The 19,488-nt window shown below is 31.9% G+C and overlaps 1 protein-coding gene across 1 annotated transcript in view; it reads right to left on the bottom strand.

Moving 5' to 3' along the window:
- The window catches only part of LOC145295893 (voltage-dependent calcium channel gamma-5 subunit-like), a 344,388-nt gene that overhangs the window by 57,854 nt on the left and 267,046 nt on the right, over window positions 1–19,488 (bottom strand). Inside the window, exon 2 of the mRNA XM_080141650.1 lies at window positions 15,133–15,225. Coding sequence (XP_079997776.1) covers window positions 15,133–15,225 — 93 coding nt within the window. The remainder of the gene's footprint in view (window positions 1–15,132; window positions 15,226–19,488) is intronic.

Here is a 19,488-nt window from a genome sequence, read left to right as displayed (position 1 = left end):
CATTTCCAGCTATACCGTAGCTGGAGATCTTGTGGAGTAAACCTTTATGCCATATCCTATCAAAGGCCTTTGGTATGTTTAGTGCAATTGCCCAGGAAAGGAAGCCTCCGTCAAGAGATTTGCTAATTCTATGAGATATAACTGTTAGCACATCTGCTGTGGATCTAGCAGAATGGAAGCTACATTGCATGTCACTGAGGAGGTTATTTTTGCTGACGTGGTTTACTACTTCTCTATTGAACACAGATTTGGGCAACAAACTCATGATGCACAGGAGATTGATTGGTCTGTATTGAGAGGGAGATGACCGATCACCTGAATTTTTAAATACGGGACATACTTGTGAGGTTTTCCAGAGTATTGGTGAGCAATTCTCGCTAAGACAATGCTTAAATAGCTTTGTAAGTATGGGAGCTAGTTTTAAGCTTTTTGAGCACTATAATAGGAATGGCGTCAGGACCAGTTGCTTTACTGGAATCAAGATTTTTGATTAGCTTGGCAACATCACACACAATAGCATGTTTTCTGACACATGAGGAAATACGAGGAATTGGAGGCCTTGATCGCATATTACAGAATTAGCTGCAAAGTTTTTGGAAAAGAGTTTGGCTTTGTCTGATGTGGACGAGATTACCTCGGATCCATTGATGATGATTGCGATAGAGCACACACTTCAATACAGGACCCTGTTTGTTATTTGCCAAAATTAGTGGGAACTTAGTTACTGCTCAGTTTCTTTGGACTTGGCAGATTAAGCATACATCTCTCTCGCCTTCTTTATTACTTTTTTATAGTGGTTACTGGCAGTCCTTAAGGCAGCTTTTGTCTCAGTATATCTATTACGTTTTAAGCAATGAAAATAGTGATTTCTGTGCGTAATGGCAGCAGCACATTCTGGAGAGAACCACGGCTGGCTGTTAGGTTTTTGCTGAAAGTTTTTGAAGGGTATGAAGCGCTCTATACCTACAATTAATTATTCTGTCAGAATGATACAATGAAGAACACATTCTTTTTAAACATGGAATGAAGAGGTAGATCTGATATGAATGTATGAAGCTATCCCAGTCAGCCAGAGAATATCAATACGATGGAGAGGTATATCAGAGGACTTATTTCATTTTGTTTTTATCTTAACTGAGAGCCGAGTGGTTGAAAGATTCCAGTGGGGATAGAACGTAAGATGAACATAGCTCAGGGCAAATTGCGAGAAAAAGGTCTAGGAGATTTGCATACTGACTATCAGTATCGGCACATGGGTGGGTGCGTGAACAATCTGAGTTAGGTCATAAGTAATGGAGGGTTCGTGACAAAACCTCCCCTCATCATCTGTCTAGTTTGAATAAGCTAGCCATTTCACATAGTTAACATTGAAGTTTCCACAGACATGAATGTTAGTTCTTTCTCCAACAGAAGAGACGTTGCGAGCCTATCCTTGTTTTATCGTTATTTCCAATGCAGGTGCTCGTCTGGACTCCAATCTCTGGTCCCCCCTCGCCAATCTTTCACGAAAAACACCCGTCTAGCTGAATCCACTGTGAAAAATTTCCCCCACTCTGTATCTGTGCCTAAATCAAAACGCGGATTCCATGAACAAAGCTTCTTTCTTAGAACTGCACGCCTGTGGAACTCTGTTCCGTCTGCCTGCTTCCCACCGGACTACAACTTGGATGCGTTCAAGTCCAACGTTAACAAATTCCTAATGAACCGCCCCCTTAAGTAAACACTTCATCAAATCTCCACACTAACGTAATGTACTTGCAATAACCCTTATCCCTGAGTGGCTTCCGAGCCTTGATAAGTGGTGATCACTGTGTAATAAAAAAAAAGTTGAAGGATGAGCAGACAGGATGTGGTCAATTTTCTCAGATATGCTCTTAAAGATAGTAACTCCGCTGTTATGGGGGCGATAGAGAGCAAATATAAACACAGTGGTGTGAGCAAGTGCAACCCAATAACACATATAAGGCAATCTAGGATCTTCTCTGGAGATGTCCCTACCATATGGAAAACCATCTCTAATGTAAGCACATCTACCCAGATATGGTAGCAGTACGCCATTTTAGGACGTACTTGGCTCTTATACAGGTAGAGTTTTTATATTATTACAACAGCCGCCTCCAAAGATGGAGATAATGCTAGGGATGGTAGTCGTATAATAACAAAGCAGATACTACGCTACCCTGGCCACCCAAAAAGATGGAGGTAATACCCGAAATGCTAGTTTTGTGAAAACAAAACAGATACTACACCTTCAAAAAAAGAGCAGGTAATCTCTTAGAGGATAATATCATTACAAAAGAACCCTCTTTAAAATAATACCTTCCTTAAAATGGCGAGAGAAAATTCTTGGGACAATGGGATGATATTGATCATAACAAACAAACATTTACTACATGGCTCCGATTTTTTAAAAGAAGGTAATTCCTAGGAGAATGGTACCATGACAACAGAAGAGATGCTACCTTCTCTCCAACAAAAAGGATAAGTTAATCCCTGAGAGGATGATATCAAGTCCATACCAGATGCTATATTAATCTCTTCAAAGAAGGGGTAATGCATGCTATGACGATGTCAGCAATAAATAACATATACTACACCATCTCCCCTGAGACGATGGTACCATGACAAATGAATATATTTAACACTATCTCCCCTAAATGGGGAGGTAATTTCTTGGACAATGGCCTCATGACAAAAGGACATATACTATCATACGTCTAATACTTGTAACTATAACAACATAAGCGTTTATCATAGCCTATAGTATATCCTGACGCTATTATAACTGAAAAACAGAAAACAAATTTTATATTAGGTAATGCTGCAAATATCTTTATAGAAATATAATATAATCATAAATGAGCCTTTAAAAATAAAAAAATCACTTGCTTTATATTTCTAATTCCTAAACGTTTATAATAAAACGCCAATAGAGAAGTAGAAAACGATTAAAACATCTAGTACATGCAAATCTCTAAACGCATCTTGTTATCTTTGCACTAACGAAAAATAAGAAATGATTAGATTTAGTGACTTTAATACTCTTTTAATAATAATAATAATAATAATAATAATAATAATAATAATAATAATAATAATAAATAAGAAAAACATTACTTGCTGTATATTTATGGTCGCTAACCGACAAAAATGAAACACCAATAAATCTGTTAAAAGTATTTAAAAAAGCTCAATCACCTCTGATTAAAACTTTTTTAAAATCGTAAGTCCCAGACACAATAAAATGCACTCTTAATAACGTCCACATAACATCATCAATCTGAGGAAACAAACTTTATCATTTTGAAATTGTAATCATTTTGAACTTATTTTTGACATACATTTTTTTGCTCATTATTATAAAATCTTTTATTTTTGTGTTCATGATTGTATTTATTGAGATTGTCGGACTGACTTCCTCATCTTGGTTGTTATAGTCACAACGTTTCGGGCGTTTTGCCCTCCGGCCTTCATCAGGTGTTTTGTATCGAACTGGGGAACCGTTTGTTAGGAGTCTCGAACCCAACCCTTTATTATTATTATGAGGGTACCGTGTTCGGACTCCAGCTACCCTCTGGGACATAGTTGTTGATTCTCTGTTTTGAATGTTACTTTTCACTGCCTTCGATCAGGATTGGACTCAGCACCTTTGAGTAACTGTAAACTTTGATACAACGTCTAGGACCACTCGGCCATATGTTCCCCGGTTCGATACAAAACACCTGATGAAGGCCGGAGGGCAAAACGCCCGAAACGTTGTTACTATAACAACCAAGATGAGGAAGTCAGTCCGACAATCTCAATAAATGAAAACACCTCATCTAAAAAATACAGACAATTTCATGATTGTATGTTTGTATGTAATGTATATATGTTTATTTTTGTATATATATATATATATATATATATATATATATATATATATATATATATATATATATATATATATATATATATATATTAAAGTTTTAAAAATATATATGGCAAGTCAGCTGCAAAGAATTTTCTACGTTTCATCCTTGTGAGGATTCGTCAGGCTATTGCATATAAACGATGTTACTGCTTATTTTTATATATTTCCGTGGTGCTGAGTTTGCTAGTTAGTCAATCAGATTCTTTGTTGATCACACATCTATTTATTGCAGTCAATGTCACTGGTTAATCAGGCAGAAGTGTACTTGATCTCTAATTCACCTCTATCTTTGTTCGTTTTTGGAGGAGATGGGTCCTTTCTTCTCTTTGTGTTAGAAATTGACGTTTTAATATGGATATTTTTCGCTTACAATTTAATTCATAATATTTTATTTATTTGTTATTTTTTAAAATTATTATAATGATAATTATCATATTGTTATTGATGTTGTTGTTATTATTATTTAATTAATTTTTATGTGTTGTTATCATAAGGTAAAATTCATTGTGCATGTGCATACGTTTTCTGTTTCATTTAATAAATTTTGGGCTTCTTTAAAATTTAGGAAAACACATTTCACATTCAAACATAGTCTGCATGAGTCGTTTATGTTTGTACGTGTGCTGGCTATATATATAGTCTTGGAAGATTTTAACCTTTAAAACTATACAAAAACAAAACAAAAATACAAAAAAGAAATTATTTTATATCATTCGTAAGAAAACCATTTAGTCAGTAAAAAATTCAATCACCTACAATCACTGCATCAACTTGCTCTCTCGAATTCACTATAGTACCAGTAATAATTTATTTTTCAAGGGATCATCAGTTGTTTACCATGAAACACTGTTTCGGGGATGTAATATATATATATATATATATATATATATATATATATATATATATATATATATATATATATATACTAAGTTAAAGGTATTCAGGAGATAAAACTCATGAATTAAAACTAGGTTATTAAGAGTGCTAAAAAAAGAGCAAAATATAATATTTTGTTTATATAGACAAATATTACATACTCGCTACACTGAACATCGGAGCAATTGGTTTATTAAAAAATCAAAATTCCTTTTCAGGCGATAGAAATAAAAAAGTTTATCTGCTAATCAAAGCATCTGGTTCTTAAGTGAAAGAAGTGAAATATATATATTATTTATCAAATAAAATATTAAATTGCTAACATGAAGTTGAATGGGTTATATTTAGTGACATTTAAGACTCAAAAATAGAAGGGGGTAAATGAATTGCTCCGAGACATTAGCATGTTCAGTGTAGTGACTATGTCATATTTGTCTATATATATATATATATATATATATATATATATATATATATATATATATATATATATATATATATATATATATATATATATATCGTATATTAAGGCAGCACTTTTTCATTCAGGCAGACATTGTTAAAAACAACAGAAAGCTTCTGTTTATTAATACCTTTTTCGTATTATCTTTTCTGTATATACATCTAAGGTACGGTTGTATGATCCAAGCATTTTTTTTCAAAGTGTCTGCGGTTTTTATTTTACCTGTAAGCATCTACGCATCGTCAGAAATGTGTGTATTAGGCTCTGCAGAGAATTGTGGAAAGTTTTTTGAAAAAGTAGTTGGGGTGCGAGTGAAGGTCATTGAAACTATTAGTGATGGTGGAGTGTCAGTTTCAGTTGAAGAGGGAAAGAGCGTGCCAGATCTGAGGTCAATAGTTGGAACAGGTTGGGTGTGGGGGAGCGAGGTGAGTTATGCTAGGCATTTAAGTATATTGTGTGCGAGTATTGGATCCATCATCTGCCCCCTATCTTCTAGGTGCCTATACTTTACATGGCTTCCAAGGCCCAACCGGTAGTAGAAGAGTTGTGGGTAGTATTTGCAAGGGAGTGTAGGTGGGGGATTGGGCTTTTCTTCTCGCTCTCTCCTTCTTCTCTCCAGAATTGAAATATTATTATTTAGTCAAATTTAACTAAATATTATTATTTATTTAAATTTGACTAAATATTAATATTTAGTTAAATTTAACTAAATAATAATATTTAGTTAAATTTATCTAAATATTAATATTTATTTAAATTTGACTAAATAATAATATTTAGTTAAATTTGACTAAATAATAATATTTATTTAAATTTGACTAAATTATAATATTTAGTTAAATTTAACTAAATAATAATATTTAGTTAAATTTATCTAAATATTAATATTTATTTAAATTTGACTAAATAATAATATTTAGTTAAATTTATCTAAATATTAATATTTATTTAAATTTGACTAAATTATAATATTTAGTTAAATTTGACTAAATGATACTATTTATTTAAATTTGACTAAATTATAATATTTAGTTAAATATAACTAAATAATAATATTTAGTTAAATTTATCTAAATATTAATATTTATTTAAATTTGACTAAATAATAATATTTAGTTAAATTTGACTAAATAATAATAGTTAGTTAAATTTGAATAAATAACAATATTTAGTTAAATTTTACTAAATATTAATATTTAGTTAAATTTGACTAAATAATAATAGTTAAATTTGACTAAATAATAATATTTAGTTAAATTTGACTAAATATTAATATTTAGTTAAATTTGACTAAATAATAATATTTATTTTAATTTGACTAAATAATAATATTTCAATGTGAGCAATGGTTAATAATATTATCAAATTGAAAATATAATTATTAAAAAAAAATTGCTGCAAATCTTACGTTTAGCTCTGGAGCTACAATTGCACAATGTAAACTTATGCAATACCGTAAACATAAACATATACTAAAAATTATTTGGTTTTAAATCTGAAAATAATAAAACGTGTGCTAGTAAGAATTAATTAAACAACAATAAATTGAGTAGTGGAAAATAATATTGGATGTCTGAAATTAAATTATTAAAAAGTTTCTGGAACCCTTAAAAAGTGTTTTAAAACCTAGTTAATATAAGTTAATATAAGTTAATATAAGAAATAATAATGCTTAGTAAGCCGTTGCCTTGGGTAGTCAAATTTACCATATTTGGCGATTACTACATTTTCCCATTGACTATTGTACACTCATTAACCCTTAACCTCGAGTGGCCTCCGGGCCTTATTAAGTTGTGACTTCTTTGTAAAAAAAAGCAAAAAAAACAGTAAAGTCTGAAGTTCTGGAAAGTTGTAAAAATGAAGCCTGGCCAAAAGCAAGCGAGAAATGCCGGCTACATATTGGTACTGATGTTGAGGGAAAATTGAAGGCAGGTGTACTTCATTATAAAATGCTAGTAATGTCTGCTGGACGCATTACATGTATTTTTTGGAAAATGATGAATACATGCCACACTAATAAGTGTTTGTGGGATGTAAAACTTTTGACAAATTAGGTTTTTAGATACGCTGATGAGCTTGTCTAGTTGTACACAATCATAATTAATAAACTATTACATACTTATATGCCAACATTGGGAGGGAAACAGTTGTATACAATTTGTTATCAATAAAAAAACAATCCGTTGAAAATGATTAAATACATGAGTGTCTTTTGCTTCCAACGTGGAACTTTTAAAATATTTATAGCTCTAGTATCGCACTATTGAGCTATCCAAATGAGAATTCTGTGATATTTATTTATATTTTATTACTATCCGAAATAATCAAATTGCATATAAACATATATGTTAGACACACACACACACACACACACACACACACACACACACACACACACACACACATATATATATATACATATATATATATATATATATATATTAATGTATGTATGTAGATATGTGTGCAGCTTGTTATATATAGAAACCATATATACTACATGTGTAATATAGAAAATTAAATATTTCATACAATTAAAAAATGTTAGGTACATTGACGCTTTGCTCATCATTGCAGACAACAATAATGAAATGAAGGTATTAAAAACATTTAATTACCTACGAACTAAATGTGAACAACAACATTCTGTTTCTAAATGTAGTTATTGACTCTAAAAAATGAATTCAACACATCTCAATAAAAAACAAACTACCTCCAATAATTCCTGTATATTGAAGTACAAAAGCAAACACGAATACTGCTACAAAAGACTAATAAATCGAGCTAAATTGATTTCCCAATCCCCCCCCAAAAGAAAATTCTTTAGTGAATTAAAAACATATCAGTCTTAATTAACAACTAATTTTCTAGTTGTTAAACAAATCAAATTAATCATTAGAAATTTAGATCAAACGAATGACAACTAAATAGTCACATTAACATCTTTTAACAGAACCAGTTACATCATAACTTTAAGCTAGAAGAAAAATTAATGAAAAATATAATACATATGTGTGTATCTCCCATGAATAATAATAAGATTATATTCATTTTCTATAATATGAAGTGCAAAAATCTGTTTAAATGTATGTATTATGTTTTTATGTCTCGCAAAAACTTTCGAGTCGATGGATTTTATCGAGATCGATATAATTTTGAAGTCGACCCTTCGGACGACAAATATCGAAAAATCAGCTAAAAATATTAATTCCTTCATCTTCAACTGGGCACTTTTCTACAGAGAGAGGTAGCAAAAAATCGTTTCTTCATGACAATTTAGCCATACACGCATGCGCAAAAAACGTTTTTTCTTGAATATTTTAAATACAAAAAAAAATAAACAAACACCTACTTTCGTTTACGTGGTCATAGCCCAGTTGGTATTGTAGCAGCGGCGTTATCTTAAGAGTGCACGTTCAAGCCGAGATGTCAGATATATATATTTTCGATTTTTCAAGTTTTAATATTGAAACCAGGTTATTTATTCCATTTTTTCGTTCATTTTTTTCCATCATGTTCGCTGTTTTTTTGTTTTCGTTTTTCCGATTTTTTAAAGAAGTTTTAACATCGTTTGCTTATTCTTTATTTTGCATCATGTTTGCTGTTTTTTTTTGTTTTTTTTTTTCAAACAGGATTATTACGCTCGCTTATTTTTATTTTCCATTTTGTTTTATTTAATCCCCCTCCACCCCCAACCACACCCAGGCAATGTCGGATACCCCCGCTAGTTTACTATAAAAAGGATAAACCTTTTACTAACAGCAATAGCACATCTTAATCCAAAACCTAGTATGAAAAAAACTAACATAATTTATCTGTTCAAATGTCTCTTGAGAGAATGTCTCTCCAACAATAGGAATATTAATAGCAGTTACATTGGACACACTACTAATACATTATCCCGACGGCTTACACTACATCTTTCAGACTCTAGTTTAATATGGCAGCATTTGAAGGAATATGGCTTCCAACATTCTACATTTAAATATATCATGATGGAAAACACAAAATTATACATACCGATTCTAATGTGAAAAGAGTCAAAATCTTAGAAGATATGTATATAAAACCTAGACAACCTAAAATAAATAACATTAATTACGAATCTAGTTACGCTATCTTAAAGAGTCAATGTTCATGAGTAAGTATAAAAAAACTAACCAATTTAAATATTGTAAATTTTAGGTTCGACGTTCTGTAAATTTCACAATTAACATCTTAAAATAAAGTACATTTTATTTAGCCATATAAAACGTGATGTGTTCCCGCACACGACATTCGTTACCCATACGCTTTAAAAAATGTCTAAATATAAAATGCCACACAGTTTAAACTCAACAGACATGAGAAAAAAATGGCTGATACAAGTGGAAGAATTAAGGTGAAACTATACGTATAAAAAAGAAACAAAAATTTAACAGAAAAACACAGGAAGGACCATACTAAAAGTAGAAAAAATAAGAATAATAATTATACAGACACCCTGCGTGCTATATAAAGTTTTATTGAATGAAAACATGTTGCTGCTTAAATACACATTTTATATATATATATATATATATATATATATATATATAAAGCTGAATGTCTGTGTATGTATGTGCACATATATGTGAGTATATATATATGTGCATTTATGTGTATAAATAAGTATGTATGGATACATGCATTTATTTGTGTATGCATATGCGAATGCATATGTGCATGTATGTGTGTATATATATGGGCATGTATATATATATGGGCATGTATATATATATGGGCATGTATATATATGGGCATGTATATATATGTGCATGTATATGTGTATGTATGTGTGTATGTACGTGTTTATATAGGTGTATGTATGTACATATATGTGTGTATGTACATATGTATGTTTATGTGTATGTATGATTCCGAACGACTGAAAAGGTGTTCAATCTCAGAAGATTCCAAGCCAAAACACTTGTTAGTGATGGACTTGTTAGGGAGCTGTTGTGTGCTGATGATGCTGACCCGGTGATATCTTCGTCTATAGAAAGCACCTTGAAGTCGTAAAAAAAACTTTGTCTACCTTGGTAGTACCTTATCAAATGATGCCACTCTTGATGCGGAAATAAGATGGAGAATCAGTAAGGCATCAGATCATTTGGAAGGGTACAAGATTTAGTATAGTCTGATGGTGATCTAACTCTGACAACTAAACCGTCAGTATATCAAACATGTGAAGTGCCATCCCTACTCTATGTCTCTGAAACATGGACCTTGTACCGGTCACAGGTAGAACTGCTTGAGAGATTTCATCAGATTACGTTGGATACATTCTTGGTTTTAAGTGGGATAGTCTTGTCCCTGATACATATGTTTTAAATAAGACCAAAACAACCGGTATGGCTCCCATTGCTATTAAGAACCAAATGGCTTGGGCGGGTCATCTTGTCCGATTTGATGACTATCGACTCCTAAAGCACTTGTTTTATGATGAGTTCCTTCTTGGTAAAACAGCCCAGCACAATCCCAAAAACGTTTTCGTGATAGCATCAAGGAGAGTTTGGTGAGCTTTTATGTTCCTGTTGACACTCGGGAGTCCCTAGCGTATGATCGCAAGAAGTGGAAGACACTGATATACAGGGCGCAGAACACGTTGAAGCAGCTAAAAAAAACACAACAACAACAGCGAAGCTGAGGAGATCATGTAGGAAATGAAGATCTTTGAACTTGTGAGGTGTGTGACCGGGGTCTGTTGTCCAAGGCCGGTCTCGTTAATCACATGAAAGCGCACGATGATACGGGTTCTGTTGTTGTTAGTTTCATCAAAACAAATGATTGTTTTCAGTGTCATGTCTGCTTGAGAGTGTGCAAGTCACTGGCAGGACTGATAAGTTATCTTCAGGAACATGGACTTTCAGTGACTGAGGGAGTGGAATTCGTTTGACAAGATGTTGCAATAATCATATGTATATGTATGTGTGTATGTATATATGCATGTAGATGTGCATGAATGTGTGTATGTATATGTGCATGTATGCCTGTATGTATATGTTCATGTTTATATGCATGTATATCTACATATATATGTGTATGTATATGTGCATGTATATGTGTTACATGAAAAGGGCTGCCCCCTTTTCATGTAAGTAACAAAACAAAAAGGGAATTAGTTAAATGAAAATAATATCAGATAAAACGGGAATCGAACCCTGTAGATAAGTTTTAAAGAACAATAGGTTTTTAATGGAATGTCCAGTAAATTGTTGTTTCTGTTAAAATATTTAATAAATACACATTTGGCTAGAAATTATTCACATTCTTAGAAAGAATGCATCATAAAATATGGGTTACAGAATTAGATAAGTAGGTTAAATTCTTTGTAAAACAACAAGGAAAATGGGAAATTTCCTGGTCACCAGAAATGGTTTCAAAAACGTGCAAATCGCACATGTTGATAAAACGTCTATTATAGTCACGTTGACCAGGCATACATGTGTTTTCTCAATATAGGAAAGAGTTCGAAGTTAGTTAGGGAGACTGAGACGAGAGTGAGACGAGAGTCAGATCAGAGTCCGGGAGAAGAGAGAGAGAGAGAGAGAGCTGACGTGGAACCTTGGAAGTGAGGTTAGAAGAAGAAATCATGTAAGACTTGAATTCCTAGATGCAAACACATTACCGGTCATATGGAATAATAGAAAGAACATCTTCATCTTTTGTATCTGCGTCTTCTTGTTGTTATTCAACAGAAAAGGTATTGTCCATTTATGTTATAAGAACTTTGTGAAAATCATCATCACCAAAAACAAAGATAAAGTGAAATTGTATTAATATGAACTTTGTGTTTATAAAAATGTACAACTGTCTCTCTCTTTACATGTACTTGTTAATGTCACCAATATGTTATCTCTTACAGCACACAGCATGAACAACAACAAATATATAAGTCGTCATCTAAACAAGAATACTAAATAAGAACTCACGTAACAGCGGTACCTTCTAATAATTAAATAATAACACATTACGTAACATATTTGTAATTTGGATGCCGGGCCTCTTTTATTCAACAGGAATAAATTAAAAACAAATCCAATTTGGCGTTACCACGGATAAAACATAATGTTTAAGGGTCCAGTTTATATAAAAATACCACGGAAAGAATACTAGACGATCACAGAACGCGAAAAAAAAAACAAAAAAAAAAAAGGAAAAATATACAAAACGAAATAAACAATAATTAAGAAAAAAAGAGAAGCCCTCACATATACGCAGTATTAAAGAAGAAAAAATGGACACACATACACGCAATAGAACAAAGTATACAAGAAAATTATAAAAAAGGCCGATATACCGCAAATAGAAAACATACGTAATGAATAAAAAAAAAGAATTTTTTTCACCATGCATTTCATTCATTTAAAGAGTGTATGAATATACACACGCACGCAGAAAGTTTAAGCAGAAAAAAAAATAAAATAAAGAGATTGTTATGTGAAGATATTAAACGAGACGAGAAATATTGTTTTGGATTGTAGAACCCGGAATAAATTGTTTTGAAAATATGAACTCACACGAACAAAGAGAAAGAAAAAAAAAGTAAGTCAGTATGTCATTCATAAAAATTTGTGTCAAACATGTCTTGCTGGGAATGTTTTCTGGGTCTTCATCAAGTTCCAAGGGCCCAAGCAAGGAAATCCGAGCGAATCAGCGGATGAAAGGTATATCTTAAACTTTGGAAGCCAACCACAAAGATAAATGAGCTTTAAGAATGTCCCCAAATATAAGTTAGTTACAAAACGAAAACAAAGCTCTAATTAATAGAAGGACCATACGGAAGACACCATCAAGGACACATTTTGACGAAGAGTCGTCGATTTCGTAAACAGGTAAAGGTGGCTGGATGAAGCAGCTGACGTGAGTTATAAGAAGTACTACCCTACACCCCAAAAGGAATATGCCAGGGAGATCAGATAGAGAGTCCCTGTCTAAAAAATAAAATTATGAAGTCAGTTGGAAAAGGGCTGACTTGAGAAAATAAAAGGTTTCGTTTTTTTGTTTTATGGTGTCTGATCTTTCTTAGTAAAGTGGTTATATAGATATCGAAAAAAATGTACTAAAATTTAAAAATGCGTAAATTTTTTTTTTGAAATATGGGAGGAAGGAATGTTACATAAAAAAGGGCTGTCCCCTTTTCATGTAAGTAACAAAACAAAAAAGAGAATTAGTTAAATGAAAATAATATCAGATAAAACGGGAATCGAACCCTGTAGATAGGTTTTAAAGAACAATAGGTTTTTAATGGAATGTCCAGTAAATTGTTGATTCTGTTAAAATATTTAATAAATACACATTTGGCTAGAAACTATTCACATTCTTAGAAAGAATGCATCATAAAATATGGATTACAGAATTAGATAAGTAGGTTAAATTCCTTTACAAAACAACAAGAAAAATGGGAAATTTCCTGGTCATCAGAAATGGTTTCAAAAACGTGCAAATCGCACATGTTGATAAAACGTGAATTATAGTCACGTTGACCAGGCATACATGTAATTTCTCAATATAGGAAAGAGTTCGAAGTTAGTTAGGGAGACTGAGACGAGAGTGAGACGAGAGTCAGATCAGAGTCCGGGAGAAGAGAGAGATAGCTGACGTAGAACCTTGGAAGTGAGGTTAGAAGAAGAAATCATGTAAGACTTGAATTCCTAGATGCAAAGCCATTGACCGGTCATATGGAATAATAAAAATAACACCTTCATCTTTTGTATCTGCGTCTTCTTGTTGTTATTCAACAGAAAAGGTATTGTCCATTTATGTTATAAGAACTTTGTGAAAATCATCATCACCAAAAACAAAGATAAAGTGAAATTGTATTAATATGAACTTTGTGTTTATAAAAATGTACAACTGTCTCTCTCTTTACATGTACCTGTTAATGTCACCAATATGTTATATCTTACAGCACACAACATAAACAACAACAAATATATAAGTCGTTATCTAAACAAGAACACTAAATAAGAACTCACGTAACATACGCGCACAAGTGGTACCTTCTAATAATAAAATAATAACACACAACGTAACATATGTGTATGTATATGTGCATGTATATGTGCATGTATGTGTGTATGTATATGTGCGTGTATATGTGTATGAATATGTGCATGTATATGTGTATGTATATGTACATTTATATGTGTATGTATGTGAGTATGTATATGTGTATGTATAAGTGTATGTATATGTATATGTATGTATATATGCATGTATAGGTGCATATATGTATGTATATGTGCATGTATGTATATGTGTATGTATATGTGTACGTATATGTGAATATATGTGAGTATGTATATATGTATGTATATGCGTATGTATATGTGTATCTATATGTGCATATATGTGAGTATATATATATATGTATGTATATGTGTATGTATGCGTGCATGTATATGTGTATGCATGTGTGCATGTATGTGTGCATGTATATATTCATGTATGTAAGTACATGCATGTGCATGTATCCATTTTTGTGTGCTTGTACATATGCATGTATATGTGTACATATATGTGTGTACGTATGTGTGTACGCATGTGTGTATGCATGTGTGTATGCGTGTGTGTATGTATGTACACGTTATTTTCTAATTAGTCGTTGAAATGGCATTATCTATTAAGTGGAAAAAGTAAATAAAAATGCAAATATTTGTTGTTCATCTCCATAGGACGAGAGATTGGTAAAAATAACAACTATTATATTTCAAATTAAAATTTTAAAATGTTTTTATTTATCACACACACACACACACACACACACACACACACACACACACACACACACACACACACACACACACACACACACACAAATGAAAGAATAGATTGGTAAAATATGTGATTTACTTACACAAAATAGCGTCCGTCGGAGGTAAGCCATCTCGTTCGTTATTTCCTGAGAAATATTCGATGTACTGACAGCGGACAGGGTCCAAAGATCCTTCTGAAATAACAAACATTAAAAAGAAGAATGTCAATAAGCAAAACTAAATTACAAAATAAAAACTTTCAAGAAAAACAGTTTTTTTAAATTTGCATTAAGCAGATATCCAGGCGTTGCCCAGAAATGTATAAGGAGTATTATGTACTCCTTATACCAGCCCTGAACCTCATATTACCATTTTCATTTTTATCTTTTTAATTTCTATACCTGAAACTGAAGGTATCCTCTTAGGAAATCCTTAAAAGTATATAATATAACCTTTCTACATAAACGTGCTAAAACAGTTAATTAATGTTTATAATTTTTTTTTGTAACGTGACCGTTACTCTCGAACCGTGGTCTAACAGTTCAAACCTCTCTCGGACCCCCACGCCGTCTTGCATCGTCGAAAAGGAACAAACAAAAATAAATAAACCCGATTCGTATTTTCTTTCTTTTTTGACACAAGCCGTTTATTCCCGTTTTTCTTTTTCCCCGTCTCGACACCAGCTTAAAACTCTCCCGCTGCTACTACAGGGCCACATATCCATCTCACTTGGCTCGCGGTTTTCTTGCTGCCTGACCACGTATTGCATTTCTCTTTTTTTTACTTTTTCTTCCGACGCAAGCTCGCGCACACTTTCTAATTTGCATATGTGCTTTTACGGCTACTGTTGCTAATATCTTTGAAAGCCATTCATCTTATACTTTCCCACACGCGCATACTTTTTCTATTACATTTCTTGCGAAAAGATCATCACTGTGCGATATAATTTTTATATTAATTCGACTACTTTCATTCACTTTGAACTAGACGTGGTGACACTGATACCTAAGAGACTATTGTGATTTGGGGTCAGATTTAGAAAAAAAATCCTAAGTGAGAAGCTGTGTAGCAAGATATTTATTCACTTTACATTTTCTGTTCGAGGAAAGGATTTATTAGAATAGAGAATGATTGAGGCATCTGAGGACGCCGAAAGTAAAGAGTGCGGTTTTATTGCTTATTTGGTTTGACCAGGTATTAACGCTGATAGGACACAAGTTCAGAAATTTCATCGAAGCGCATTATTGTGAAAAAAGGATAACACAAAATTCCTATCACAAATGGATCCCTCATAGAATTTGACTCAAGTAAAGTTGCATTTAATCTTGGTATAGGGCTTTGTTTCCAATCGAATCTATAGAAAGAGACATATACACACAGTACTGATAGCAAACTAATGCAGTGCTTGCAAAACTTAAAAGCAAGTTAGTTTTTAAACATGGGATTAAATATGTTTTAAAGCTGAAAAAATTTAAAGACTGAATGAATATACTAGCGGACCGTCCGGCATTGCCCAATCGCAAAATACGCTTAAATATTATATTTGATTCATACAGATTTCGTATTTATTATTATATTATATTGGACCCAATATATAGTAATGATTTAAAAAAGTTAAAAAAAAACAAAAAACAAAAACAAATGACGTGCGCCACCACCGAAAATAGAAACCAAAACGTTTAGCTGACGATTCGTTTTTTTTCCTTTGAAATGCCTGAGCTATCAAGACATGTTAAAAATTAAAACATGGACCTATAGCTAGTATGTTATGCATGCATATTCGTAATTCTATCGTTCGACCTTCACCTGCAAATTTGATTTCTTTAATTTTCACACTTTTGCACTGATTTTCTCCCGGTTAAAACCCAAATGTAAAGTTTTGCATGGGCTCGGACACCCTATATATTAAGTTTCATGTCTATAGATCAAAATCTGACAGAGGAGTTTGTTAGGCAAACTTTTTAAAATAAATATATATACATATAATATATATATATATATATATAAATCATGTAGAATATTTGCATGAATATAATTACACGTAATAGTTAATTAAAGATGATCATCGCAAAAGAAAATCGAAAAAAATTAATGAGGAATTAATTAAAATGAATGTTTAAAAGAATATGCAGATAAGCTAGATATTTTGAGGATTAATGCAATTCCACGATCCATATATAACAAAGTTGTATTTTCTTTTTAAATAAATAGAAAAAGGGTTTTTAAAAAAAATATCAATACACAAAAATAAAATAAAATATTTATAGGAGTATATATATATATATATATATATATATATATATATATATATATATATATATATGTATTCTAGTAGAGAAACACCACGGAGCAGGGGATTGGATGATTGTTAACAATTCATTTATTTTCATCGGAATCGGTGAAATCGCCCATTCTTCTATCAAAATAGTCAGGAACATGAATTAAAGTTTAAACTACAAAAGTCAAATATCATGGTTCGATTGTGCTCTAAAAAGAAACATTCATTTCGAATCTGCTCCTGTCTTATTCCTGGTTACTCATTTTAGATATTTATCAGAGATATTTAAACAAAAAAACCTATGTAAGAAAATTCCAAGAGACATTTGTTTGGAATTTCATAAAATAACCCAGTTATTTTGGAGTTCATAGACAACGAACTTACAAACACACATATACACACACAAAGTGCCTTCTATATATATATATATATATATATATATATATATATATATATAGAGAGAGAGAGAGAGAGAGAGAGAGAGAAAGAAAGAAAGAAAGAAAGAAAGAAAGAAAGAAAGAAAGAAGAGAAAATGATAGATAGCATAAAATAAGAGATAAAGTCTGAAAGGGAACGATGGGGATCAAGAGTGATAAACTAATATTTAGTAAGAGATACGTCAATTGATGAATTCATAACAAATTCGTGCTAATAAGAATAATTACAATGGAATTTTCTGCAAACATAACTCTATCCCAGAACTAAAGCTGTTGAAACATATGAGGAATTGGTGTTTAAAAACAAATATATTCACACAGAGTTCGTATATTCATAGATAATGCGGTTTAGTATTATTTAAGGAAAATATATTTTTCATTCAAGCATCGAAAAAAGTGTCCGTATTCGGTCGGTTGCCGGCTGAGACACGGCATTCTATAAAACTTATGTTTCTCTAAATTCGCCTAAATTCACCTGATGTCACCCTTCCATACAGCAGTATTATACCGACACTTTGTTCGATGCTTGAATGAAAAATATATTTATCTTAGATTATATTTAACTGCATTATCTAGAAATATACGAACACTGAATGAATGCACGCCAATTTCCAATATGTTGTAATAGCACAAAATACATGCTAAAATATTCCTATATATATATATATATATATATATATATATATATATATATATATATATTACTAATGTAGTTTTGGATTTTCTTTATAATTCTATATATTAATAGGATAACGTGTGTGTTATTTATTTTGTGTGTCACACTTACATCCGAGTGACCGTCGTTTAATTGTTATGACATTCCATTTCTTGTAATAAATAATTTTACCAAGAATTCTTCATAAGTTTTGGTTTCGGTTTCGATTATAGCTAAATGAACTAAAGTTATATTTTTTTTCTTCATAAATTTTTGTTTCGGTTTCGATTCAAGCTGATGCCACCAAGTCATATGGATATATATTTATTTTTTAAATCACAACTTTATAATATGTAAGAATCGATAGAAAATTGACTAAGTAATAATATACACGAAATCTGCATGCATTAAAATATCATACTTAAGCTTATTTTACAACCGAGCTACGCTGGGTGTCCCTGCTAGCATAGATAAATACTTTTCCGCTCCTTGGCCTTCGGGACAAGATCAAAGTGTAGTATCTGTTCTTCAGGTGCTGCACTTCTATTTCTTGTTCTCTTTCAGTGGAGGAGAAATCCTTCACGACTGAGACAATTTTTATTTTTGTACCTTTTTTCCACGTTAAAAAACGACCCTGGTGTCTAACTCTGTCCCGTGGGGAGGCATAGTAAATAGGTACAATAATATCAAGGCGCCTCCATTTACGCTGAACATCCACAGAATGCCAACATCAATATATTACATATGAAAGAGTTCGCTGTGGAATTTCCACAGGTCCCGCTAGTATATTTGGATTCGTTTTATATGACTTAAAAGCATCAGGATATCGAGCAAATGCTGTATTTAGTTTTATCATCATCTCGTTTACTCTTATTTATGACTCAGCTATAAACTGGGTGTATAAAATTAATTTTAAGGCAACGCGAGATAATCTCAGAAACTCAGACGTAATGCTTCCGTAAAACATATATCTAGAGCAGGTACTATTTTTGTGTGGCATACGAACTATTTGAAAAGGGAAGGAGTTTCTTTTATCAAATATTTTATAAACAAAACTTTCACCCTCAACTTTTATATCTAAATCCAG

The sequence above is a fragment of the Euprymna scolopes genome, chromosome 16 (genome assembly GCF_053919585.1).
Source record: "Euprymna scolopes isolate OS-2025 chromosome 16, ASM5391958v1, whole genome shotgun sequence".
NCBI classification, from domain to species: domain Eukaryota; kingdom Metazoa; phylum Mollusca; class Cephalopoda; order Sepiida; family Sepiolidae; genus Euprymna; species Euprymna scolopes.
The sequence above is the reverse complement of the archived record's forward strand: the minus strand, read 5'-3'. Positions and strand labels throughout refer to the sequence as shown.